Source organism: Monodelphis domestica, chromosome 1 (assembly GCF_027887165.1).
Source record: "Monodelphis domestica isolate mMonDom1 chromosome 1, mMonDom1.pri, whole genome shotgun sequence".
NCBI lineage: Eukaryota > Metazoa > Chordata > Mammalia > Didelphimorphia > Didelphidae > Monodelphis > Monodelphis domestica.
In genome coordinates this window covers 31,144,588-31,171,789 of record NC_077227.1, presented here as the reverse complement: position 1 = coordinate 31,171,789, position 27,202 = coordinate 31,144,588, and the positions used below count along the sequence as shown (strand labels likewise).

The 27,202-nt window shown below is 42.5% G+C and overlaps 2 protein-coding genes across 6 annotated transcripts in view; one reads left to right on the top strand and one right to left on the bottom strand.

The window, feature by feature from the left end:
• The window catches only part of TACR2 (tachykinin receptor 2), a 12,733-nt gene extending 11,293 nt beyond the window's left edge, over positions 1-1,440 (top strand). Inside the window, exon 5 of the mRNA XM_056796424.1 lies at positions 691-1,440. Within this exon, the coding sequence (XP_056652402.1) occupies positions 691-865 (175 nt within the window). The 3' untranslated portion in view covers positions 866-1,440. The remainder of the gene's footprint in view (positions 1-690) is intronic.
• A 7,599-nt stretch (positions 1,441-9,039) lies between these two features.
• Positions 9,040-27,202, bottom strand: part of HK1 (hexokinase 1) — a 152,972-nt gene continuing 134,809 nt past the window's right edge. For all 5 annotated transcript variants that reach the window (XM_007505871.3, XM_007505872.3, XM_016427079.2 and 2 more), the window contains 8 exons: positions 26,730-26,878; positions 25,241-25,360; positions 24,855-24,950; positions 23,576-23,675; positions 19,164-19,347; positions 16,964-17,119; positions 10,587-10,820; positions 9,040-9,485 (listed from right to left, as the gene is read on the bottom strand). In XM_007505871.3, the coding sequence (XP_007505933.1) occupies positions 9,335-9,485; positions 10,587-10,820; positions 16,964-17,119; positions 19,164-19,347; positions 23,576-23,675; positions 24,855-24,950; positions 25,241-25,360; positions 26,730-26,878 (1,190 nt within the window). In that variant the 3' untranslated portion in view covers positions 9,040-9,334. The remainder of the gene's footprint in view (positions 9,486-10,586; positions 10,821-16,963; positions 17,120-19,163; positions 19,348-23,575; positions 23,676-24,854; positions 24,951-25,240; positions 25,361-26,729; positions 26,879-27,202) is intronic.

Here is a 27,202-nt window from a genome sequence, read left to right as displayed (position 1 = left end):
TTCATCAAATTACTCACTAATCATCTGAGTTTGACTATATATGCAGGGCTCTGCACATAGTCCCCCACTTTTGTAAAGAAGGGAAAGAGGGGGCAGCTGGATGGATCAGTGGATTGAGAGCCAGCTGGGTTCCAATCTGGCATCAGACAATTCCTAGCTATGTGACCTTGGACGAGTCACTTAACCCCCATTGCCTAGCCCTTACCACTCTTCTGCCTTGGAGCCAATACACAGTATTGATTCCAAGATGGAAGGTGAGGGTTTAAAGAAAAGGGAAAGAGAAGAGACTGTGATAGAACAGAATGATCAATGAATTTGGAGCCAGGGGCCTGGATTCAAATCCTACCCTCCCACTTCACCTCTTTTGGACTCTGTTTTTTCATCTCTGACCCAAGGGGTTAGAATAGATGTCCTCTAAGGTCCGGCGCTAAGCCCTCACCTTCTGTCTTAGAATTAAAGCTGTGGATTGGTTCCAAAGCAGAAGAGCGTAAGGGCCAGGCAACGGGGGTGAAGGGACTCGCTAGGAGAGGGCAGGGACAATCCGAAGCCTTTTCAGCTTGGTGTAGACACTGCCCAACTTGGCTCCGCTGGCAAAGCCTTGGAGGGTCTCAAGTCTGGGCCTCCGCGACCCTCCTTGGTCAGCGTCTGCTAACCCGAATGCTGGACTCATCGGGACCTTCCCCTTCCTAGGTTTCGCTCTGGCTTCCGCCTTGCCTTTCGCTGCTGCCCCTGGGCCACCCCAACAGATGAAGACCAATCAAAGCTCTTCCAGAGCCCGTCACTGTTGATGACCATCCGCCAGAACCACACCAAGGACGTGTCACCCTCTACTAAAAAGTCATCTTCCCCAGAAAGCCGGATGTGAGCCCTGAGGGCCATCACTTCCTCTTTGCTATGCTGACGTCACCAATGGCCTCCCTGCTTCCTTGCCCCGCCCCCCCCCCAACTACTCTTTGGAAAAAGCAACATCCAAAAACCCGTCTGGAAAGGCAAGCAAGACCCAGGCTGCGTCTCTGGGCAGACACATAGCTTTTCTCTAAGGCAGTTTCTTAGTTCAAGCCTTTGGAAGGCTATAAAATTTTTAAAAATAAAATGAGTCACCAAAACTAGGCCAGAGAATAACTGATATTTTTATCTCAGTTTAATGTTTAACAAGTGCTTCCTTTATTAACACTTTGAAGGGAGGCTGCTGTTTTTCATCCTTTTTTAAACCTTTACTTTTCATCTTAGAATCGACACTGTGTATTGGTTCCAAGGTAGAAGAGTGGTAAAGGGTTAGGCAATGGGGGGTTAAGTGACTTGACCAGGGTCACCCAGCTGGGAAGTGTCTGAGGCCAGATTTGAACTCCTATCTCCAGGCCTAGCACTCTATCCACTGAGCCACCTAACTGCCCCTTGTCCTTCATTTTTTAAGAGGACCAATAACATCATGGGTGATGACTTGCTTATGAACTGGATTTGATTGAGGCAGAGCTGCATGAAGTCTTCGGCCTCCCTCTTCCAGCAAGAATAAAGTCAGGATGACCGCTGATGGCCCAGGATGCAATGGGTGACCTTGGCTTCTTCAGTCTCACCAAGGTCGAAGCACTCCACAGTGCCTGCTTGAGTTGCCTTCATGGTGTTACGTATATTTTCCAAGCAGTATCTTTTTGTTTCTGCTTTGTTGTTTGTAGGTAAAGGCCAGCTTATGGCCAAGGGAACTGCTTTTGGCCTACACAGAGTGAACGGCTCGGAGACAGATTTAGAAAACAAAAACCTTCTATTTAATAGGTTTGAAAAGGTTTAAAGGACAGGTAAAAAGGTTTAACAGGAAAAGTCCCCAATTCTAAGGGTCCTGACTTAAACCCACTCCCAACTCAAGGCTTCTCACGAAGTCTGCTTCTGTCTGGGCATTCCCAGACCTGCTCTGTGTCCTTATCTCTAGCTAAACCCAATTTCTACCTACCTAAACCTCTTTCAAATATCTCTATCTATCTATCTATCTATCTATCTATCTATCTATCTATCTATCTATCTATCTATCTATCTATCTATCTATCTGTTCATTTATCTATCTGTCTGTCTGTTTTTCTATTTGTTCATCTATCTGTCTATTTGTTCATTTATCTGTCTGTCTTTCTATTTGTTCATCTATCTGTCTTTCTATTTGTTCATCTATCTATCTGTCTGTCTGTCTGTCTTTCTATTTGTTCATCTTTCTGTCTTACTATTTGTTCATTTATCTGTCTGACTATTTTTCTATTTGTTCATCTATCTATCTGTTCATTTATCTATTTGTTCATCTATCTGTCTGTCTGTCTGTTTTTCTATTTGTTCATCCATCTATCTATCTATCTGTCTATCTGTTCATTTATCTATCTTTCTGTCTTTCTATTTGTTCATCTATCTTTCTATTTTTTCATTTATCTGTCTGTTTTTCTATTTGTTCATCTGTCTATCTGTTCATTTATCTATCTGTCTATTTGTTCATTTATCTATCTGTCTGTTTTCCTATTTGTTCATCTATCTGTCTGTCTATTTGTTCATTTATATGTCTGTCTTTCTATTTGTTCATCTATCTGTCTTTCTATTTGTTCATTTATGTTTTTCTATTTGTTCATCTATCTATCTATCTATCTGTCTGTCTGTCTATTTGTTCATCTTTCTGTCTTTGTATTTGTTCATTTATCTGTCTGACTGTTTTTCTATTTGTTCATCTATCTGTCTGTCTGTTTTTCTATTTGTTCGTCCATCTATCTATCTATCTATCTATCTATCTATCTATCTATCTATCTATCTATCTATCTATCTATCTGTCTGTTCATTTATCTATCTTTCTGTCTTTCTATTTGTTCATCTATCTTTCTATTTTTTCATATATCTGTCTGTTTTTCTGTTTGTTCATCTATCTATCTGTCTATCTGTTCATTTATCTATCTGTCTATTTTTCTATTTGTTCATCTATCTGTCTGTCTATTTGTTCATTTATCTGTCTGTCTTTCTATTTTTCATTTATCTGTCTGTTTTTCTATTTGTTCATCTATCTCTGTTCATTTATCTATTTGTTCATCTATCTGTGTTTTTCTATTTGTTCATCTATCTGACTATTTGTTCATTTATCTGTCTGTCTGTCTTTCTATTTGTTCATTTATCTATCATCTCTCTCTCTCTCTCTCTCTCTCTCTATATATATATATATATATATATATATATATATATATATATATATTTCTTAAAATACTGTCTCCAAGTGTCCTTCTAGTGCACCACTCCAATGTCAGTCTAGTCAGAGCTGGGCCTGGTCAGCCAGAGATGGCTTCCCAGCCTAGACAGGCCCCAAAGTCTTGCCTTTACTCTGGAGGCTCACCGAGTTAAGAGGAAAAGGTCTTTCTTTTTTCTGTTAGTCTTCTCCTGTAGTCCCTGCCAAACTCACGTTCTCCCTTCCAAACTGTCAATCTGGGACTCCCAAGGTTCTAAAGGAAATTCCAAGAGCCAGAAAACCACCAACCTCCAGAGCCACAGTCAGCTTCTAGAGGCTCTGACAGTTGGAAAATCCAACCCTTATCTGTCCCTCAGAATTCTAGCAGGAACTCTGGCTCCAAGTTCTAAGCTGGGGCTAAAATCCTGAGACAGTATTTATTCCTCATGGTATCTTTAGTCACTTGACCCCAAATCTGTAATATTCCCAATAATGGCCATTGGGACAACCTGTTCCATCTGCCCACTCTGCCACACTTGAGGTAGACACCCTCCACCTCACTCACCAGTGGATTGGAGGCCTGTTGGTTACCCTCAGCCTGGTTTGGTCCAACTGCTGAGATGGGGTGTGCTGTGCATACCACAGCTTCTTGGAGTCACAGCTGAGAGCTGGGGGATAGGTGGACCCCAGAGGCCACCAGAGGTGCTGGTCCTGGATGAATACTCTTCATGAAATGGGTAGGAAAGGGATTATTACCTCCATTTCAAAGGGACTCTTTTATCCTGGCCTTGCCACAACCGACCCTATACTTTATGTTTCCTCAAGAAATCCAATGGACCTGGGATCCCATCCAGGTGGATATTCCTTCCAGCAATGCTGATTGCCAGCCATCTGAGCCCACCCAACCTGGAGAACTCTTGGCAATGTTCTCCCATAAGTTGGCCACAGGACATCCATCCAGTGTGCTAGAGGCCTTCCTCCTGACTTTGGGAGGATAACAGGGGGGAACACTGGGGCTGCCTATCCTCAGCATGCAAACAGCCCACGTTCCTTTCTTATAAGTTGCCTTGATGATGGCCTTCATCAATTCCTTCCTCAGTGGGGACTTGTAGCCTGCTCACGCCCTCCATGTGCTCTCCCTTGCCCTCTGAGTGCTCTTCACTGTGTTTACCATGGCATTAAGGTTCTAGATAATCTCCTGACCCACAGGAACCCTAGGAGGTTGGGGCCCCAGCATATGGGTAGCTACATCTTCTCCTCAGAGTTCTGTGAATCTTGAAATTTCTCAGACTTGTGAATGTTAAAAAATTTCTCCATCGGGGAAATTTCAATTGGAACAATTCCCTACTGGGAACATTCCACATTTGGATGTGAGAACTCGCCAGGATCAGAAATGGGAGGACCTCTGCTCCACCCCTACTTGGGACTGCTTTGGGGGAGAGAACTCCTTGCTAAACAATGAAAGTACTTGGGCCCATACTTATAGTGAGGCAAAAAGTTCTTTAAGCCATGCCTATTTTTAGAATGAATACAATGGGGTGCTAAGTACCTATTAAAGGTCAGGCAACTTGTAAACTTGCCAGGAGCAAAGAGGTGAGAACTTATTCAGAAGTTTTTTCTGGTTCAAACTTACTAAAGGGATTAGTTGACCCAGCAGTGAATTCAGAATGGGCTGTCCCTTGGAAAACGTCTACTGTGATTGGTAGATGGAAGAACTTAGGGGAGGTGACATAGGAGAAAACCCCCTATATAAGAAAAGGCAGAATCTCTTATGAAAGAATCCTTTTGGAGGATCACTTGAGGAGAGGCTCTGGAGAAGGGAAGCTCTTGGAGGACGATCTCTAAGGAGGTCTCGCTGGAGCTCCTCTGAGGGGACTCTGTCCCTCTGGAGGCTCTTGAGAGAGGCCCTTTGAAACAGTCTCTGGCTGGAAGGCTCTTTGAGGAGGACTCTGGCTGGAACTCTCTCTGAGGAGACTCTGTCACTAGAATCCTTGTTTAGACAGACCTTGTGGTGAGTGATAAAAGACTGACTGACTCATCTCTCTCTCTTAAGACTCAGATCTAGGCCATGTTGGCTTAAGGCCCTTCATACTTATTTCCTTTTTCTCTCTTTCTCTCTTTTCTTTAAATTCCTCATTGTATTATTAAGTAAAATCTCTATAAAACCCAGTTGACTTGGGTATATTTTAATAATTGGGAATATTTCCCTGTTGACCACCTTATATTTGACTTAAAACACTGTGGTGAAAACATATTTTCTGCAGTCACAATTTACTCACCCACTCTTATATCTACTACAATTTAAGTCTTCCACTATTTTAATCACTACAGTTCTAGGGTAACTTGAATGGGAATATATGATTCTTCTAATGCTATCAGCTCTAGCCCCAATTCTCTTCAATATCAGTCACCAGTGCCGATGAATATCTCATTGATAATAAGGTTATTAATGAAATCATTAGTCATTAAGAGGCACTAAACACCCATTCATTTTACAAAGAGATATTGACCAAAAATATATGGCAGGAAGAGCAGTACAATGACATTCTCCTGAATTGGGGCATTTTCTCCCCTCTGCCATCTTGGCTCTGGGGGCAATGGGTTCAAATCTAGAATGACTTTGATGAACATCTGGCCACCAAGTTCAGAGATGTCTGTGCAGGCCTCCCGGACGAGGCCCTCATTGACTTATCTCCATCTCTCCCTTCTCTTACACTAGGACAGATAATCCAATTGAACTCAATAAACTTTTCCCAAGTGCCTACTAGATCCAGGGTACCATTTCAGTGGGTGATAATATACAAAGACAAAAACCACACAGCTCTCCCCTTTCTGATTGGTCCTTCCTGCCTCCAAATCAACTACCCAAATGGGGAGGAAAAAGACTTCTGGTTTTATTTTATTTTATTATTTTTTTACTTCTGGTTTTGTTGATGATCTGATTTTATTTTAATGCTGGTGATCTGATTTAATGTGTTCATATATGTGGAGATATATACACACACAGCATACATAGACACACATACATGTAACTCCAAAATAGTTATACACATATATGAGTGTGTGCATATTTACTGGTATTCTGTCTTCAAACACGTATAAATATATATATGTAAATATATATAAATATAAATATAAACATATTTATATATACTTTCTACACATTAACAAAATATATATATGGGCTCCTCTGTTCTTCTAATCTTTAGATGTTTAGAACTATTGATGGTGGTTGTATTCCAAATAAAAAAGGCATTTAAAAAATTCCATTGATATCAGAGTTATTTGGTGATGGGTGCCATTTCTAAGGCAGGTAGTGTAGATGCCAAAACAAGGAGAGAAATTCAAGATGAAAGTTTACTTATAAGACCTCGAATGGACATTCTGAACCTCAGAAAAAAAGGATGAAGAAAAAGGCAAAAAAAAGAAATGAGAGAGAAAAGAGAGAGGAAGATGTGAAGGGGAAGAGACTGAAGGAGAGAGAGTGGGAGGGAAGTGTGGAAGAAATAGCTGTGCGTACCAGAGTTTCTTGGAGCCACAGAGGTAGACACCAAAAAAGGGCTCATCAGGAAGCCCTCCCAGCAGAGGTGCTAGTCCCACTGAACTCCCTGAAGGTAGGTAAGATGTATATATATGAATGAGAGGGTTCCCACTTGAGGGAGTGAGCTGTCAGCTAGCTAAACCTTAGAGAGCTTAAGAGCCATCCCAGGATTAGTTGTGATGGTACAGGGCTTGCTCACCAAAGATATGAATAAGCCAAGAAGGGGAAGGAGTCTTATTTCACCGCCTGTAGAAAGAGCCTCTTTAGACAACTGGACATCAGCTGTATTTACCCATGAGCCTGCCTGCTGCCCACTGTAGGCAGGTGAAGCTGGCTTACTGGCTTCTTCATGGAGGAAACCATGACTGGGCTCCACCATCACTGGGAAAGGATGCTTCGGGTATACAACACACAACCACCCCCCGTTTCCAGGCAATCCTCCGCCTTGACCCATTCAACAAAAGCACAAATCCTGTTTCCTTCTGAGATTCTGCACTCGCATTCCCAAGATTCTCCAGAAAGAACGATTCAACACCTTTGAGCCGACATCAAAAAAGTTTAATGATGTTTGTCTGTTTTCTCCACAAATGTCACTGTGCTGCAGGCACTGTCACTGCCGATGCGACAAATGGAAGGACTTCCAACCTGTCCTGACCAAGTGGGCATGCAGTCCCCAAAGGTGGACACACTGAACACGGCAGTACCAGCACAGCAGAATACATGGCACCTCACCACATTCAACCAATCACAGTGCATCAGGACACAGTTGGACACGTGGGATCCATGGAGTGTGGGAAGGAATTCAAGATGGTGACGGGGACAAGGAAGCAATAGGTTGAGACTCCCGGGCAGAGAGTGGAATTGGGGGCTGGGGCTGGGTGAATGACTCCCATGGGAGGGAGTTTTTCACAAATAGGAAGAGGTAAAAACAGAGCCTGCCAACTTCACCTGGTCCTGGCGAGCTTAGTGTCTGGATGGGAATCATTGGGCAGGAGAGAATCTACTTCGTTTCACGTCTCCAAGTTGGCCCAAAGAGGAACAGAAGAGCCTTGGTTTAGACATGGCAGGTAGAAGAGCGGTTATCCCATCTCCTCGTGAAATTCAAACCAGGCCCTACCATCTCCAAGTCTTCATGGTCCAGTTTTCTAACGAACACCGGCTCTGATGTCATAGGATATGGGTTCAAATCCTGCTTCTAACTCTGAGATGCGTGCCCTAAGGCAAGTCCCCTTCACTTTCCAGGTCCCGTCTATCATCTTAGGATTCTATGTGATTTCCCCTGGGCCCCAGCTAAGGGGAGTGATGAGTCCAGTGAAAAGACTCTCAATCTTGTTCCCTGGCATATGGTTATCACCTCAGAGATGGAGGGAGCACTCTGGCCGGAGACTACTGGCCGAGCGAGGGGAGCTGGCAGGATGAGAGCTGAGATACAGTACTAGACACAGAGAGGGAGGGACCCTCATCCCCACACAGAAGGTGAGACAGCATACATTTGGGATACCAAGCCAAGCCTTTCTGGGCAGGGCTGGGGAGGAGGGTGGTCTTAGGGACATGACCGAGATAGAGGACCAAAAAACAACTGGAACCCAAAAAAGGCCACCGGAACCCACAGGGCACCTCGCTTTGGCCATTCCCCCACCCCCACCTTCTCCTGCCCCGATCGGCTTGAGCAAGGCTCTGATTTTTGGAATGGTACAGAGTTTACGGTCACACAAGACACGACCCATGAAAACAATGAGGCAGTCCAAGGATAATAGATGGAAGGCAAGAGAGATGCTTGGGGGAAAGAACTGAGGTAAGGCCCCTTCCAGACCCCCTCCCCAACGCACACACACACACACACACACACACACACACACACACACACACACACACACGGCTAGACCATCACATGCAGCAGGTAAACACCGGACCCTCACGGCACAGCACAGCCCAGCACCTTGCCAACAGGAGCCTTAGGAAGCGCGACAGCTGGCTTTGGGTCCCAGTGGACGGAAGGACCCCTCTGGCTTCTGGGGAAACTCCAGGGCAGTGGTGGGTGTCTAGACACAATCCGCTGTGATAATACATTTCACAGAGGGGACGTATTCCCGAAGGCAGCGGAGGAGAAGCTGGCTCTCTCGGGGGGCTGGAACGTTTCAACTCAAATGAATAAATAACTTACTTGGATGACTATATAAATTAGAAAGTGACTTCACTAACTCACAAATGGAAATTGTACAACTCATGGAAATCAAAACATGCAGAACAGTGACAGGGGGCTGGGCTGGGCTGGAAAGGCTGGGACTCCTGGGGTGAAAGATATTATCAACAGCACACATTCAATTTTGCACCCAATTCTTTTATGCCTAGAGGTATACAGGGCTTCATACATTGGCAGGGTCTGGTGTGCATTCAGTTCAGGCTACCCAAGGAAGGAAGAAGGAGGAGTGCCTAGAAAGAGAGAAAAAGAAAGAAAGAGAGAGAAAAGGAAAGAGAGAGACAGAGAGGGAGAGAGAGAGAGAGAGAGAGAGAGAGAGAGAGAGAGAGAGAGAGAGAGAGAGAGAGAGAGAGAGAGAGAGAGAGAGAGAGAAGGGCTCCAAGGGTACAGAGGAGCCGGCGTCCGTTGGGGCTTCTTAGCTGGCCTTGCCTTTGCCCTCTCGGAGCCTCACCCCGACAGCCGAGATGAGTGCCGCTCCCTTCCCACTGCCGTCTTCTGAGAGGAGGAATTTGACGTTACATTTGGGGGCCAGATCCTGCACTGTCTGATTCATGATCCTGGAGAAACTATAAAAAAGAGGGAGAGAGAAATGGTAGAAGAGTGAGTAGGGCTGAGGGGATGCCAGCAATATTCAGCACTCCTGCCAGAAGAACCTGTGACTCTTTTCTTACAGTGCAAAAAAAGACTCTGGCTCTGCTCACTGAGAACCTGGATGCAAATCCTCCTCCCAGTCCGTCTCACACCTTGGACAATATTCTTAGTTTCCTTCCACCTCAGTTTTGTCTTCTGTCAAATAAGGGGATTGATTTATGGTTTCAGAGGTCCCTGGTCCCTAAGAGGGGATGCGAGGGAGCATCCCACTAAAAACACCTATAAAGGCAGCTTGGAGTTAGGAAGATGTGATTTCAAATTCCACCTCTGACACATTGTGACTCTGGCTGAGTTACTTCAGTTCTGTGCCTCAGTTTTCTCATCTACCAAAAGGAGAAAATTATAGCATCAACACCCCCACCTCCACCCCAGTTTCTTGTGGGGACCAAATGAGATGACTTAAGAAAAGCACTTTGCAAACCTTGAAACATCATTGAAATGATAGCTAGGAGGAGGAAAAGTGGGAGGAGGGGGAGAAGGAAAGAGAGAGGGGGAGTAGAAAGTGGGAAAAGGGAGCAGAGGAGGAGGAAGAGGAAATTAGATGGAATCCACAGGACATGGCAACTGAATTGGAGACAGAGATGGAGAAGCAATAGTCAAAAATGATCCCAAAGATTCCTGGAACATGTATTTATTAAGCACCTACTATGTATGAGGCTCTGTGCTAAGTACTTTACAAACATTATTGAATTTCACTGAAATGACACTGCCCTTGAAAGAAATAGTAACTCTGAAGGAAAAGACAGTCGAGGAGCAAGAAGATGATGAAATCAGCCATGAGAAAATGCCCTAGAATGGGCAGCTGGAGGGCATCATAGTGTCCAGGGTGCCAGGCCTGGAGTCAAGAAGATGTATCTTCCTGAGTTCAAATCTGGCCTCAGACACTTTCTAGCTGGGTGACCCTGGGTGAGTCACTTCAAAAAAGAAAAGAAAATGTCCTAGGAAGGATTGATGAGGCTGAACTCTCCCTCCCAGGAATCATGTTGGCAGGATTCCAAGCCAAGGTTAAGACTTACTGAGGATGGAGTTTATAGAGTGTCCCGTCAACTCCTACAGTCACTTTCAGAGTTTCCAGATTCCTGTTTTCCCTGATCTTGTCCACAACAGCTGCCACCCCAGCCCCGCAGAGCTGGGCAGCCCTCTTGGACACGACCCCACAGACCATCTTGACAAGGATACTGTCGTCACAGGTGCTGTTTAGACCCAGCTCCTGCAGAATCACTCGGACCTGGAGCAGGGCCAACCTATCACTGGAGAGAGGAAAGGAAAGGCAGTCAGTCATCCAGTGACACTGATCTCAAAGCACCCTGCCCAAGTTTCTGGAGGAAATCTCCAAAAAAGCTGTGGGAAACTTTTCAAGATTGAACGAGTCTGCTGTCAAGAGAGATCTGGATTTGGTGTCTGCCTCTAAAACTAGTTATGTGACCTTGGGTAAGTCCATTAACCTTTCTGGACCTCAGCTTCTGGAAATGAGGAGAATTCATCAGCCTTTTATACCTACCTTCCATGATTGTGATGAGGTGAACCTCGAACTCTCATGCATAAAAGCACTCTTTTAAACCTTAAAAATCTATGCAGATGCCACTCTTCCCATGATAATTATTGGGCAGACCAACAGCTAATATATATTATACTATACTATACTATACTATACTATACTATACTGTATTATATTATATTATATTATATTATATTATATTATATTATATTATATTATATTATATTATATTATATTGTATTGTATTATATTGTATTATATCATATCATATCATATCATATTATATATATGTAGCTAATATATATAAGAAAAAGGAAGTTGAAGGAATTATAACAGGCAATGAGGAAAATATACTTAAGAGAATAGACTAAAAAGACTATTTGAACCAATTACAACTTTAGCAAGAATTTCAGGATACATTATACTATATATTATATTATAGAGTATATACTCTATAATGCATACTATATATTACCAATGAAGTCTGGGAGGAAGGACAGAAAGAGGAATAGACAGTATAAAATACTTGGAAGTCTGGCTGCCAAGATCAATCCAGGGACTATATAACAATAATTATAGAACATGTTTCACACAAAGAAAGACAGATCGGAAAAATATTGTTCATGGATAGGCTGAGCCTAAATATACACACACGCACACATACACAAATGCGTACATATACATTCATGTACATATATATGCACATGAGTATATATGCCTATATTTCTTTGTATATATGTACATTTATATGTGAGCATATCTGTATACTCATACACATGCATACATACAATAAACACATATATAATCTACATATGGTTATATGTGTCCACATGTATAAACCAACCTATAGGTATATATTTGTGTGAAGATATATGTACATACATATATTTAAGTGTTTATACATATATGTTTGTGTATCCCCATTTTACAGATAAGAAAAATAGTCAGCAACATATGTAGGACCACCCAGCTAATAAGCATCTCCTTCTATATAATTTTTCTTTTGGTCCTGACACGTTGGGAACACAACAAATCATATTGCTCCCAGTACAGAAATTCTTTTCATATTTGTGGATCAAGAACTCATCAGTAACGTGTGGCTTTCAAGCTAGAAGGGACCTTGCAGGTCATCTACTCATTTTATACTCATTTAATCTCATTTTATAGGGGAGGAAATTGAGATCAATGGTGGTTGAGTGACTTGCTCAGTGTTCTACGAAAATGGGAGCTCTTACCATTCTACTACACTATCCATTCAGGGAATTCAGATTAAGAACTGGACAGGACCTTCCAAGTACTCTCAGGTCTGGTCATTCTGTGATATGATGTGATAGGTGTGAGGTGGTACCTCAGAGTTGTTTAAATGTGCATTTCTCTAACCAACAGTGAATTTATAACATGTTTTCATATGACTATAGATAGCTTTGATTTCATCTGAAAAGTGCCTGTTCATCTCCTTTGAATTGATGAGTGACTTGTATTCTTATACATTTGATTCAGTTCTCTATAGATTTGAAAAATGAAACCTCTACCTGTGAAATTTGTTATAAAGAGATTCTCCCAGTTTGTCGTTTCTCTTCGTATCATGGTAGCATTGGTTTTGTTTGTACAAAAGCATTTAGATTTAATATAATCACAATTATTCATTTTGCATTTTGCAATATTCTCTAACATAGATCTAACAAGTAAACTATTCTGTTCCCCTAATTTGCTTATGGCATCACCCCTTTTCTAAATCATATATCCATTTTGACCGTTTCTTGGTATCGAGTATGAGATATTGATCTATATCTAATTTCTGCCATGCTGTTTTCTAGTTTTTCTGGCAGTTTTTTCCCCCAAACTGGAATCTTTGGACCTGGGTTTATCAAACACTAGACTGGGTTGACCATTTAGAACTGTATATTGTTAATCTAATCTTTTCCACTGATCTAACATTCTATTGCTTAACTGGGACCAGATTGTTTTATAGTTCAGTTTGAGATCTGGTATGGCTAGGTCACCTTCCTTCACTTTTTTCCCCATTAATTCCCTCGATATTCTTGACCTTTTGTTCTTTCAGATGACCTTTGCTATTATTTCTTCAAGCTCTATAATGTTTTGCTAGTTTTATTGGTATGGCACTGAATAAGTAAATTCATTTAGGAGAATTGCCATTTTTATTATATTAGCTTACCTGCCCACAAGCAATTACAGTTTTTTTAATTGTTTAAATCTGACTTTACTTACGTGGAACGTATTTTGTAATTGTGTTCATATAATTCCTTGTTTGTGTTTTCTTGGAAATTAGAATCCCAGTATTTTATATGATTTAGAGTTATTTTAAATGGAAATTGTCTTTCTATCTCTTGCTACTGGAATAGGGAAATGTTAATCATTTGTTTGGATTTATTTTGTATCCTGCAACTTTGCTAAAGTAATCCATTATTTCAACTAGTTTTTTAGTTGATTCTCTAAGTATATCATCTTATCACCTATAGAGAATGATAGCTTAGTTACTGCAACAGCTAGCATTCCTAGTAATAATATTGAATAAGAATGGTGACAATGGGCTTCCTTGCTTCTCCATTGATCTTATTGGGAAAGTTTCTACTTTATCTCCATTACAAAAAATACTTGCTGATGGTTTTAGATCTACTACTCATTTTAAGGAAAACCTCATTTATTCCTATGCTTTCTGGTGTTTTTAATAGGAATGGCTGTTGTATTTTGTCAAAAGCTTTTTCAGCATCGATTGAGATAATCATGTGATTTCTATTGGTTTTGTTATCGATGTGGTCAATTATGCCGATAGTTCTAATATCGAACCAGCCTTGCATTCCTGATATAAATCCTACCTAGCCATAATGAATGATCCTTTGCTCTTCCTGGCTTAGGTATAAGCACTGTATTTGTGTCATAAAAGGAATTTGGTTGGACTCTTTCTTTGCCTATTTCCCCAAATAGTTTATATAGTTTGGGGGATTAATTGTTCTTTAAATGTTTACCCTTTGATTTTCAGGATTTTGATTTATCTTTTTCCTACTTTTTTTAAGTTGCATTCCCAATTTATTTATCTGATTTTTCTCTATTTTATTGATGCAAGAATTTAGAGATATAAATATACCCCTAAGTACTGCTTTGGCTGCAGCCCATAAATTTTGAGATGTTATCTCATTGTCATTCTCTTCAATGAAGTTACTGATTGTTTCTATGATTTGTTCTTTGACCCACTCATTCTTTAGACTTAGATTAGTTTCCAATTAATTTTTGTCTTTCCAGGGTCCCATATTGATTATAATTTTTGTTGTATTACAATCTGAAAAGAATGTATTTATTATTTCTGCTTTTCTTCATTTGCCTGTGGGGTTTTTATGCCCTAATGCATGATCAGTTTTTGTGTAGGTGCCATGTACCCCTGAAAAGAAGGTACAGTCATCCCTTACTATATTGCGGTTCACTTCTCTGGGCTTCACTGTATTGCAGGTTTTAAAAATATATATATCTCATTCTGTATTGTGGAGTTAAGCTTATCATAGCACACTATTGGTTGATTTATTGAAAGATGACTAACCACAGTGCTGTGTTCTGTATCCTGGGCACTGATTGGCTCAGTGTCTCTAGGTTAATAAGGATGTGCAAAAGGTTTATAGGAGAGAGGGAAGGGTTTATAAAGCCTCAAAATATATATAAATTATGAAATAAATATAATGCCACTACTTCACAGATTTTCATCTATCGTGGGGGTCTCTGGAACATAACTCCCACAATAAGCGAGGGATTACTCTATATTCTTTTCTAATCCCATTCAATTTTCTCCATAGATGTATTAAATCTAAATTCTAAAAAAAATCCATTGACCTCCTTAACTCTTTTTGGGTAAGATTTATCTAGTTCTGAGAGGAGAAAGCTGAGGTCCCTCACTAATATAGTTTTACTTCCTCCTGTAGCTCATTTAATTTCTCCTTTAAAAATCTAGAGGCTATGCCATTTGGTACATATAGTTAGTATTGATTTGTCTATGGTAACTTTTATCAGGAAATAACTGAAGGAAATTATTTCCTGGTAAAAAGTTATCACAGATTTATTTTTTGCTTTAGCTTAGTTTGAGATCATGATTTCTTTTTTTTTTTTAAACCCTTACCTTCCGTCTTGGAGTCAATACTATGTATTGGCTCCAAGGCAGAAGAGTGGTAAGGGCTAGGCAATGGGGGTCAAGTGACTTGCCCAGGGTCACACAACTGGGAAGTGGAGATCATGATTTCTACCCGTGTTTTATTTCTTCCAGTTGAAGCATAACAGATTCTGCTCTAGTCTTTTACCTTCACTGTGGGTGTCTCCCTACTTCAAACGTGTTTCTTATAAACAACAAATAGTAGGATTCTGATTTTAAATCCACTCTGCCTTTTAAGGTGCTATTTTCTTCTTGAATCCCTTTCATTTCTTTCTCCCATTTTTCCTTTCACTCTCTTATTTGGTTTTTGAAATTTCTGAGTTCTTCCAGAACCTGAGATCAATTCCCATTTTTGCACATGTCTACTTTCATCTCATTGTTGCTTTCTAAGTTTGTGCCTTGCTCTCCCTTATTGTAATAATAACTTTCTGTGGTTAGGGTTTAAAAAAGAAACTTTGTTCACATTCCCAGCCCTTTCCTTGACTTTAATTTTTATCATAAATGTAGACTCTGTGCCCAGAGTCTACTTAAACTTTTTCTCGTTGCTACCATCAGATCTAGTTCTGGGGGTGCTCAAGTTCAATTCTTCCAAGGTGCTCTAATAGTCTGTGGGTTGAGAGGTCCGGGAGCTTCTTTGCAGTGCTATTTCAGTCCCACCCACCCACCTCAGGACCTGCCACGTGCAGTGCTGGTGCTCAGGGCTTCGCTTGGGCTCCCAGTCTCATCATGGGGTCACACGGTTAGGAACATTGAGTGCTGCCTTGATCTGGGGCCGGACAGTGGGTACTCTGCTGTTGGCATAGGCAAAGTCTCAGGAACTGGCTGCTGGTCTGGAACCAGGTTGAGAAGCTTGAGCAGGGTGAAGGCGGGGTGTGGGGCACAGCAGCTTGCTTTTGGCCCATGCGAGGCTCGCTCGTGGCTGCAGCCTTGCTTATATAGACCGTGCTTCCCTCTCACCCCAAAGGAAGAGACTCTCTCTCTCCATCTCTCAAGTTGTCTGCTACGGGAAAATTGTTCGTCCCCTCCCTTTCTTGGGTCTGCCACTCTAGCATTCATTTTGAAGCTATATTTCAAGGAGGGAATTTTCAGAGCAATTTGGGTTTAATGTCTCTATTTTGCCAATCTGGCTCCACTTTGGCTCTGATCAGAGTTCTTTACAGGACACCATATTAACTCTTTGTTTTTTCATGTTTTCAAAGTATTAGTACCATATCTCATATCCTTGTAACGCTGGGAATTTGATTCCATAAGCATTTATTTTATTGTATTTTCCAAACTCTCACTTTCTGTCCTAGTAACAATTTAAAGACAGAAGGACAAGAGCTAGGCAATGAGAGTAAAGTGACTTGACCAGGGTCACAAAGCTAGGAAACATCTGCAGCCAAATTGAAACCCAGGTCCTTCCAATTCCAGATCTGGCTCTCTATTCACTAGGCCACCTCGCTGCCCCTGATACAAGCATTTATCAAGCATCTATGAAAAGCTGAGGACAAAACAAAACTGAAATATCCCCTCCTCCAAGGACAAGAAGTTTTCATTGAACTGGGGGAAAACAATACGTATAAAGATTTGAACTGTTTTGGAGAGGTTGAGACTTGCCTAGAGTTAGAGAGAAATCCACATTACTATTCCTACTTTACCAATGAGGCTACTGAGGAACAGCAGGGACTTGCCTGAAATGTAAGGTGGCCCCTCTGGGAAATGATTAAGAGCCCTGGCGATCTCCCTCGCCACTCACTCACCTTTCAATCTGTGACAGGAACTTGGTCTTAAAGATTCCCCGGGTTTTCAAAGCCTCAGAAATGTGGCCTCGGAACAGGAAACCATTCTTGGTGAAGTCAATTAAAATGTTTCGGACGATTTCTCCCAAGTACATCCCGCTAATCATCTTCTCATACCTGAAAAACGGAGCAAAGATGTTCCACAATGAGAAGAAAGAAGCCTGACGTCCTCCTTCCCTGCGTGAGAGGCAGGCAGTCCTCGGATGACAACCGGCTGTCTTGGCCATACTGTTCTGCATTAGACCCCGTATGACGTTCACAGGAACTCACTGGCAATAAGAACTGGAAGGAATCTCAGAGAATGGGGGCCAGTCTTCTTGTTTGGCATGGAGGGAAGCTAAGGACCATGGGGGAGGAATGCCTTATTGCAGCTAGAAAAAGATGAAGAAACCAGGTCCCTCAAGACTTGGCCAACCGTGCTATTATCTGCCCATTTGGGGGTTTTAGGGGTCATCATTCAACATGTAGGTTCAAATTGGATTTGAATCCAGAGGAGCTGAGGTCACGTCCCACCTTGGACATTTACTACCTGTGTGACCTGGGACGGGTTTCCTCCTCTGTAAAATGAGGGAGCTGAACTAGAGAACAGATAGAGAAACCATAAGGTCCCTTCTCTCTCTGAATGAACGATCCTATGGCTGTCTCTCCTCTTCTCCATTATAGCAGATTTGAGCCGGATTATTCCCTAGTACAGCCCTCAGAGGAAGCCTTCCTAGCCAATGGCACCATTTAATTAACAAGAACCTCACTAATCAAGGTCCCAGCACCAGGTCCCTTTACAGAGATCTAAAACCAGTAGGTGGCACCAAAAACCTTCCTCTAAGGATCTGAGTTGGACACTAGCCAGTAAATGGAAGAACTACCCAGGGATTTATTTCCCTCCTGCCAGCTGTCCTGGGAGAGTGATATGACTGGTAGCCTATAAGACTTGTGAGGGATTCTGTAGAGGGGATTTCATTCCAGTTGGACTAGAGGGCTCCTAGGATCCCTTTCTCAATAGGATTATATTCACAGCTCAAAAGGACCTCAGAAGCCATCAACTCTAATAGATAAAGAAACTGAGACTCAGAAAACTAGGTGATTTGCCCAAGGTCAGCTAAATAGCGAGGGACAGAGCTGGGATTTGAACCTAGGGTCTCCCCAGCTCCAAATCCCTTTTAGACTTTCCCCACTGAATCTTACTGTTTTTTTTAATCTGTTCTCAGAACTTTTTATGTATTCCCTTACACATTCTGGGCTTTCCAGGAAGAGTAAAGAACTTGACCTCATCTATGGTACATTCCCTAACTTCTGTGGCTTCACTCCAATCGTAGCCTAAAAGTTAACTGGGTCCAGGGGGCTGAAGTTTCTCCAGAGGGAGTGGACAGAAACCCTAACGACACTCTGGAAGGATCACAGAGATCAGAGCTCCAAATGGCTGACTGGCAATAGCAGGTAAACAAAAAATGAACAAGGTGTATTTGTTTAGGCAGGAGGTAGGGAGTTTGAGCTTTGACTTTAAATGTTTTCTACAACACGGATTTGCTATATGTCTTTGGGTAAGTCATTTCTGAGCTTCCATCCCCTCCTCTGTAAAATGCTCACACCTTTTAGATGAGATGGGAGTCACCAACTGTATTCCATCCATGGGGCAGAGGACCACCAGGCTTTCCCCATCTGCCTTTCCAAAGGTCTCCTAAGGCCCCTTGGGCTTTATCTGAAGACCTCCCACACTGTCACCTGTGCTCTCCTGATGTCACAACATGAGAACCTGTGGGCTTTGCCATCTTCTCTACAGCTGAAACCTCATGGACTTTCTCATAGGGTGTTTCTTTCAATTAGTGTGTGAGCACCTTGAGGACAGGAATGCCCTAGTTTTTTTTCTCTTTGTATTTCCAGTACTTACCACAGTGTTTGGCACATAGTAAGCTCTTAAATGTGCCCACCTTCCTGCCCCTCCTTCTGAATTCCTCTCTCCCTCCCTTTTTTCCTGTCCACCTTTCTTTCTTCCTTTTCTACCTCTTTGCATCCCCTTCCTCCCTTCTCCCACCTTTTTTCCTTCCTTTCTTCTATTTTTCCTCCCCTCCCTCCTTCCTTCTTTCCTTCCTCTTTTTATAGGACAACCTCATCTTATCTTGACCTCTCGCCCTACTGTGCAACTCACTGAGCCCTGGACAAATACCTCTGTTTGCCAGCATTGAGGGAAAAATCATCCACGATTCGGTCATACTCCGTCCTAAGGTCTTCTAGGCATCCATTGTCCCCAAAAGCACCCCACTCCATGTTGATGCACATCCGTCCCTCATTCCCCTCCACCAGCTCAATATTCTTCATCTCTTCCATGTAGCAGGCATTGCTTCCTGTCCCTGAATTAGAAAAAGAAAGGAGACCCAATGGATTGATATGACTACAGACTCAAGACAGGAAAGGACTTTCCTAAACTATCTAGTTCATCCTATCTCCTATTTTACAGAAGAGGAAACTGAGGTCCAGAAAGGGGACTTGGTATGTCCAAGGTGACATGGGGGTAAGCAGGATCCGAACCCCAAATCTAGCAGTCTTTCCATTCCATATTCTCTCTGTTCAGGACTCTTTGGATACTTGGTCTCTATGAAGGTCATGGCTTTGTGAGTTTACATCCTGGCATAATGGAAAGAGTACAGAGTTTGACATCAAATCTAGCAGGCACCACTTAGTACTTGAGTGACCCCAGGCAAGACTTTCTCTTAGAGAATAACCAAACAAAACCAAAATCAAGCCAAAAAAAAAAAGTATTGGTTCCAAGGCAGAAGAGCGGTAAGGGCTAGGCAATGGGGGTAAGTGACTTGCCCAGGGTCACACAGCTAGGAAGTGTCTGAGGCCAGATTTGAACCCAAGACCTCCCTTCTCTAGGCCTGGATCTCCAACCACTGAGCCACCCAGCTGAACAAGACTTTCAGCAATACCTGTATTCTAAAACTCTCTTACTGGCTGCCTCCCCTCAAGAAGAGAATCTTAAGGAACTACCAGGAAGAAAGAACTTGCTTTGATTAATTCATACTGAGATGGCAGTGGTTGGTGGTATTGTGGGGGAGTTGAGGAAGCTTTTCTATTTCAAAGAGCCTAGAAGAGGGGGCAGCTGGGTGACTATAAGAGCCAATGCCCTCATGCAGATCCGTAGCCTTTATGCCCTTCCAGAGCACTGAGCACCTAGGACAACAGGATCCACGGGGAATATTTACTAAAAGCAGAGGCAGTAAATGCATACAAATCAATGAAAGAACAAACAGAAATCACACTCAGCCCAAGAGAATCTACTCCTGCCCTTCTCTGCAGAGATCAGCAAACCCTTATTAAATATTTACTGTGTGCCAAGCACTGTGCTCACAGGGGGCATACAAAGAAAGGCAAAAGCTGTCCCTGCCCTCAAGGAGCTCATGGCACCCTGGGGGAAGACGCCCTGCCAATAGCTAATGAGATGTGCAGGAGTATTTGGAGGCAGTCTCAGAGGGAAGATGCTAGCATGAAAAAGGCCAGGGAAGGTAGAGGGGGGTCAGGATGAGTGTGGAGTGCTGTCTACACTGTCAGAATCAGGCTAATAGTTTCATTTGTATGGAGGATCTGATTCCTCCCACTTTCTTTCATATTTGTTCTTTGCAACAAGGATGGCTCTCGAGTGAAGGGAAAGAAGGGAGCGATATGAAGAACATTTTTCCTTTAAAAATAATCATTTTAAGGGGGCAGCTGGGTAGCTCAGTGGATTGAGAGCTAGGCATAGAGATGGGAGGTCCTAGGTTCAAATCTGGCCTCAGACACTTCCCAGCTGTGTGACCCTGGGCAAGTCACTTGACCCCCCCATTGCCTAGCCCTTAGCACTCTTCTGCCTTGGAGCCAATACACAGTATTGACTCCAAGATGGAAAAAATATAATAATAAAAAATAAAAATAGTCATTTAATTAATTAATTAATTTTAGTTTAAAAACCCACTTCCATATTGGTGAGTGTTGTAAGAGCAAACTCATGCATAATCAAAACCTCCAAATAAAACTGTAAATACACTCATGTGAAAGGTGGCTCTAACAGTTCTTTCTCTAGAATATTTTAAAAAAGCAAATTATGTAGGGGCAGCTAGGTTGTTCATTAAATTGACCACCAGGCCTAGAGACAGAAGATCCTGAGTTCAAATCTGGCCTTGGACATTTCCTAGCTCTGTGACCCTGGGCCAGTCATTTAACTCCTATTGCCCAATCCTGACCACTCATCTGCCTTGGAACCAATACTTAGCGATGCTCCGAAGTCTCTTCACCTCTGTCTGCCTCAGTATCCTCATCTGTAAAACGAGGGGGTAAGACTCAATGGCCTTTCGGGTCCCTTCCATCTTTAAATGACAGAAGCTGGGCTTGGAGTCACTAACAGAAATTAGGGGAAGGAAGAGTGACTCAGGGTTTTTGGATACAGTTCTTGCTGTCAAACAACTCCCTTAATCCATGAGTCATTTTTCAAGGGAACCTCTGAGCCAATTGCCCTTCCCCAGGCTGGGTGTGTTCTTTCCAGCAGGAAGGCAAACCACACAAGACCTCAAATCTGCCTTGTCACGCTACCTAGGCATTTTTAGACCCGGCCCAGACAAGTGGGAAAACGTTTTGCAAAAGAAAGATGGGAAGAATGGCCCCAAGGAAGGCTGCTTCTAGGAAGGCTCCTCGACTTCCCCTATAGGAAAAAAAATTTAATCTCAGCGTCTCTTTTGGGCAGGCAGATGAGCAGTGGGTTTGCTCCTGAAAATGCCTGGGGATGCCATGCCAACGGAGACTGCCAAAGGGACCAGGAGAAGGCCAGGGCCATAAACTCTCCACTTAAGTCTGCCCAGCAGCTGGGGGTCTTTCTTGCATTCTCCCGATGAAGCAAGGAACTCTAAGCCCTATAAATACTTCAATATTCAATCAGCTTTCATTTGCAATGGGCTTAAACCTTCCAGGGAAGCAGTGTAAAAGCTATAACATTTGTGCCTTTAGAAAAAGCTTATAAAAGCACACGAAGCAGAGGAATTTTTATAGGAGGGAAGAACAGTGCCCTTCGGCCAAAAGATGAAGTATGGTGTGTGTCCAGTAGCTCCCCATTTTCCTTTTTAGGACTAACCCCTACACGGGGGCTCCTGCGCTTTGGTTTCTCCAGGACGATCTCCTGCTGGCCTCTGGCTGATCAGGAAGACCTGTGACAGGTGGCTTGGTGGCACAGTGGATAGACTTGGGAAAAGCCTAACTCAAATCCAGCCTCGGATACTTAATAGCTATGGGACCCTGACTGGTAAAGTCACTTCACTCTGCCGTCGTTTCCTCATCTATAAAATGAGTCGGAGAAGGAAATGGCAAACACTCCAGTATTTTTGCTGAGAAAACCCCAAATGAGGTCACCGAGAGTCAGATACAACTGAAAAAGACTTAATTACGATTTGAATATTTACTAACAATGTGACTCTGGCAAAGTTACTTAACCTCTGCCTCAGTTTCCTCATCCGCAAAATAATAGAAATAATTGTAGCATTTGCCTCGCAGGGTTCATCATGAGGATTAGATGAGGCCATGAAGAGTCAGACACAACTGAAACAACCAAAGAACAACAGAAAGATCTGAGCTCAAATCTGATCTCAGACACTTACTAGCTAGGAGACCCTGGGTAAGTCTCTTTACATCTGCTTGCCTCAGTTTAGCTCAATTATAAAATCTTCTTGTGAGGGTGAATCAAATGTGGTTCTATTTGTAAAAAGGACAGTGTTCTATAACTGCTTATTTCCTCCCCTTGCCCCACTGCCCTCCATAACAGAGTTTCGTCTAGACTCTTCTCCAGGGTCCAGTCTCTGCACTCAGGACCATCTCACCATACTTCAACCAGAACTAAAGGGCTTTATGTCCCAGCAATGACATAGATCGATCCCACACCAAAGTGGCATGTAGGGATGGACTGGAAGAACAAGACTTGTATCCTAGAGAAGTCCCTGGGGGGACCTGATGGATTTCCTTCCATTATCAGCAAAGTCTTCACATGGAGGATGGACTGGATCAATTCTGCTTGGGCACTCTGAGAACAACAGACCAAAGTCGGAAAGATGCCAACTTAGACTCAAGCCTAGGAAATACTTCCTGACTGTGAAAGTCAACCAAAAGTGGAAGAGGACGTCCAGAGAGGCGGTGGGGTCCCCCTCCTTGGAGATCTTCTGACACAGACCTGAGGGATCACTTATAGGTTTGCTATAGTCGATTCCTTTTAGGCAAGGACTAGATCGAGGGACCCCTGGCGTCCCTTCTAGACCGGGACTCAAGTGCGAGCAGAAGCTAATTGTTTAATAAAATATCTTCATGAGGGCGTGTGCCTTTGACTATATACCAGGAGAAAACACAGAGGAATTTAAATCCTAAACAATGGAATTCCAGACCCTGCAAACAATTGAATAGAAGAGTTGTTATGATATCGGGGGCAAGTGAAGCCTTCTGGGTATACCTTCAATGACACCAGGATGAGGACTACCTATACACCTCCTCAGCCTATAAGCAAGGCTGCCAATACTTTCTGTGCCAATTCCCAGGATGCCAGGGAGCCACAGATCATCTGGGACTCACCTACAATGAGTCCAACTTCACAAGTCCGTTCTTCATAAGCACAGGTCATCATGGTGCCCACAGTATCATTGACCAAAGCCACAACATCCAGGTCAAATTCCTTTGGAGAGAAAGGACGCAGGATGAGACTAGTTAAAGCACAGGCAGAGGCTGGGCTTTTGTGGGGGATGGAGGGGTTGTTTCGTTAAGAGTAGCCTGTGAAATATTTATTAGCCTTTCAATTTGAACCCATCTGGAAACTGTGTTCAGTTGTGGGGATCACGGTCCAGAACAGGCATCAGGAAGGCAGTGGAGTAGTGTAAAATATCGTTCCATAAATAATTTTTTTTAAATAAAGAAAAGCTTAATGTATTGATATGATATTGCTTGCCATCTCAGTGCCAGGAGGGAGGGAGAGCATTTGGAACCAAACGTTTAAAAAATGAATGTTAAAAATAAAGAATTAAAAATAAATGCTAAATGCATAATCGATCTCCCAAAATTGTCAGTGGGGTGGAGGGAGAGTCTTTGGAACTCAACCTTTTAAAACATGAATACTCCTGCCGTTAGAGACAAGTGAAAATAAAGCTGTCGGTTTTTCCCCCATCCAAGTTCATGGACCCCCTAAAATAGGTCCATTGGCTCATCAGAAGAACTCTTACACTAAAGTATCTCATCCGTTCAGCTCTGCCACTCAGTGTTCTAAGGTTCCTCTCAGTTCTAGGTTCTAATGTTATTAGAAACTAATAACATTCGAGGGTCCAAGTTCTTTCTACTTTTAATATTTAATGTTCTTCACAATCCTAGGTTCTGAGGTTCCCTCCCCCATCACGGCTACATTAGGATTGTCTGTATTTCACCGTTGGAAGATGGATAAACAGAGAAACTGGGTGTCTGGGTGGCTTAACCAAAAGCCATGAGACACAGAGTGACTCAGTGGCTGGAGCTAGTCAGGAAGACTCGTCCAACATGGACTGATCAAAGCCTCTTGAGGTCTCTGGCCCAGGATGACTCTCAGCGGAGAGAGGAAGGGAATCCATATTTAGGTAGGGTCTCCTGTGCGCCAGGGACTGTGCCAGATGCTTGGCCTTTGTAACACCAGCTACAGAGCACGTGTCCATCCATGCACGCGGAAGGAGCATCATCGGAAATTCCCCACAACAATCCATGAAATTAGAGGTCAGTTCAGAACAAAACCCCCCCAAGGCAAGAGCACCCGCGACCAAGGAGAGCTTGGGCGCTGGCTTCATTAGCACCAAAGCAGCAGAGTGGGAGAAGCCCAGTGAAAACCATTTATTACCCCTCTCCTTTTAATTGCGTCTCTCAGCAAGGTGGGCACATCTTGTCCTACACAGTTGGATGCATTAAAGCCCTTCGTCCACGTGACCAGGGTGCCCTAGAGAAACGAAGAGTTCATTTTTAGACACACACACACAAGACTACGAGCCCAACAGGCCATTCATAGTACAGAAAAAAATAATAATACTTTAGAGTGACTCAGTGGATAAAAGAGCCAGGTCTGGAGATCCCAGTCCTGGGTTCCAATTTGACCTCAGCTACTTCCTAGCTGTTAAGCAAGTCACTTAACCCCCATTGCCAAGCCGTTTCCACTCTTCTGCCTTAGTAACAATTCTAAGACAGAAAGTAAGAGTTTAAAAAAAATACTTAGGATGCAACCCAACTCACCCCATCCAAACTCGTCTGGTGGCAAGGAAAGGAGAACGTGAAGCCAAGGGGCAACCGGGCAGTTTTCATCCCCATATAATCCAGAAAGTCAGAGATACAGGAAACAATGTGGTCGAAAAGCTGAAAAAGAAAGGGAGAGAGCCACGTGGGACCTCTTCCAGAGGAGCAGGCAAAGAACAATCCAGGCCAGGAGTTGGGAAGCCCTGGATTCAAGTCCTACCTTGCATACTTTCTAGTAGTATAACCTGGACCAAGTCACCTGCTGTTTTTGAGCTTGAGTTCTCTCATTTGTAAAATCAGGCACCTGGATTCAATAACACTATGATCCCTTCTAGATCTAAATCTATGCTCCTCTGATTCTCCCTCAGGATAATGTCTCTCTGAAGAGGAGACTTGGAGTCAGAAGGACTTAAGTTCAAATTCAGCCTCCAACACTTACTGGCTAAGTGACCCTCAGCAAGTCACTAACTTCTGTCTACTTCAGTTTCATCATCTGTAAAATAAAGGGAATAATAGCATCTACTTCCCAGGAATGTTCTGATGCCCAAATGAGACTGCAGGTATAAAGAGATTTATAAATCTTAAAGCACTATTATATATGCTAGCTATTATTATATTATTTTATTTATTTCCCCCATTTATTATATTATTTTGCATAATATAATATATTAATATATAACATAACATGAAATGTATTATTTATATGTTATAATTATTATGGCAAAATACTCTTAAAACACTATGTAAATGCTAGCTATTATTTTACATAATATAATATATTAATATATAACATAACATGAAATGTATTATTTATATGTTATAATTATTATGGCAAAATACTCTTAAAACACTATGTAAATGCTAGCTATTATTTTACATAATATAATATATTAATATATAATATAACATGAAATATATCATTTATATGTTATAATTATTATGGCAAAATACTCTTAAAACACTATGTAAATGCTAGCTATTATTTTATTTTTGTAGTTATTATGGCAAAACACTGATGTTTTCAGTCTTCTAGGAGGCTAATTAATATTCCAAATAAATAGATTCCAAATAAATATTCATCTAAATTAAAAATGAACAGTGCAAGGGTACCTAACAACTCCCAGCTGGAAGGAGGCACTCAATGCCTTCTCAGAATATGCGGAATACGGATAGCTAGGTGGCTCAGTGGATAGAAAGCCAGGTCTAGAGACAGGAGGTCCTGGATTCAAATGTGGTCTCTGACATTTCTTAGCTGTGTGACCCTGACTAAGTCACTTAACCCCCATTGCCTACCCCTTACTACTCTTCTGTCTTGGAACAATTATACGGTATGATTATAAGATGGAAGGTAAGAATTTAAAAAATAAAAACAGAATTTATATGCACATATATATGTGTGTGTACACATTGTATACTTGTGTATACACATTGTAGCCCTCTGTATGGCTTTGTAGCTACAGGAAAGCAGTTCCTTTCCTCTCCCTCTCACCTCCTCTCCGGTGCCCTGCATCACTGACTCAGGAATGGCATAGATTTTGTTATGCATTTCAACACTCTTCTTTTTCCCACTACGGATCTTCACCAGCAGGACCCGGAAGTTTGTGCCCCCAAGGTCCAGGGCTAAGAAGTCTCCAGACTCTGTTAGGGACAAAGAAGGAAGAATCCATCAGAAAACAGAGTGGTGCTAGAGCATCCTAACAGCCAGGCTGCTGCCAGGCTCAGAAACATTCCCAATTTCTTTCTTTTTCTTTTTTTAAACCCTCACCTTCTGTCTTGGAATCAATACTGTGTATTGGTTCTAAGGCAGAAGAGAGGTAAGGGCTAGACAATGGGGGTCAAGTGACTTGCTCAGGGTCACACAGCTAGGAAGTGGCTGAGGCCAGATTTGAACCCAGAACCTCTCGTCTCTAGGTCTGGCTCTCAATCCACTGAGTCACCCAGCTGCCCCCTAACATTTCCAAT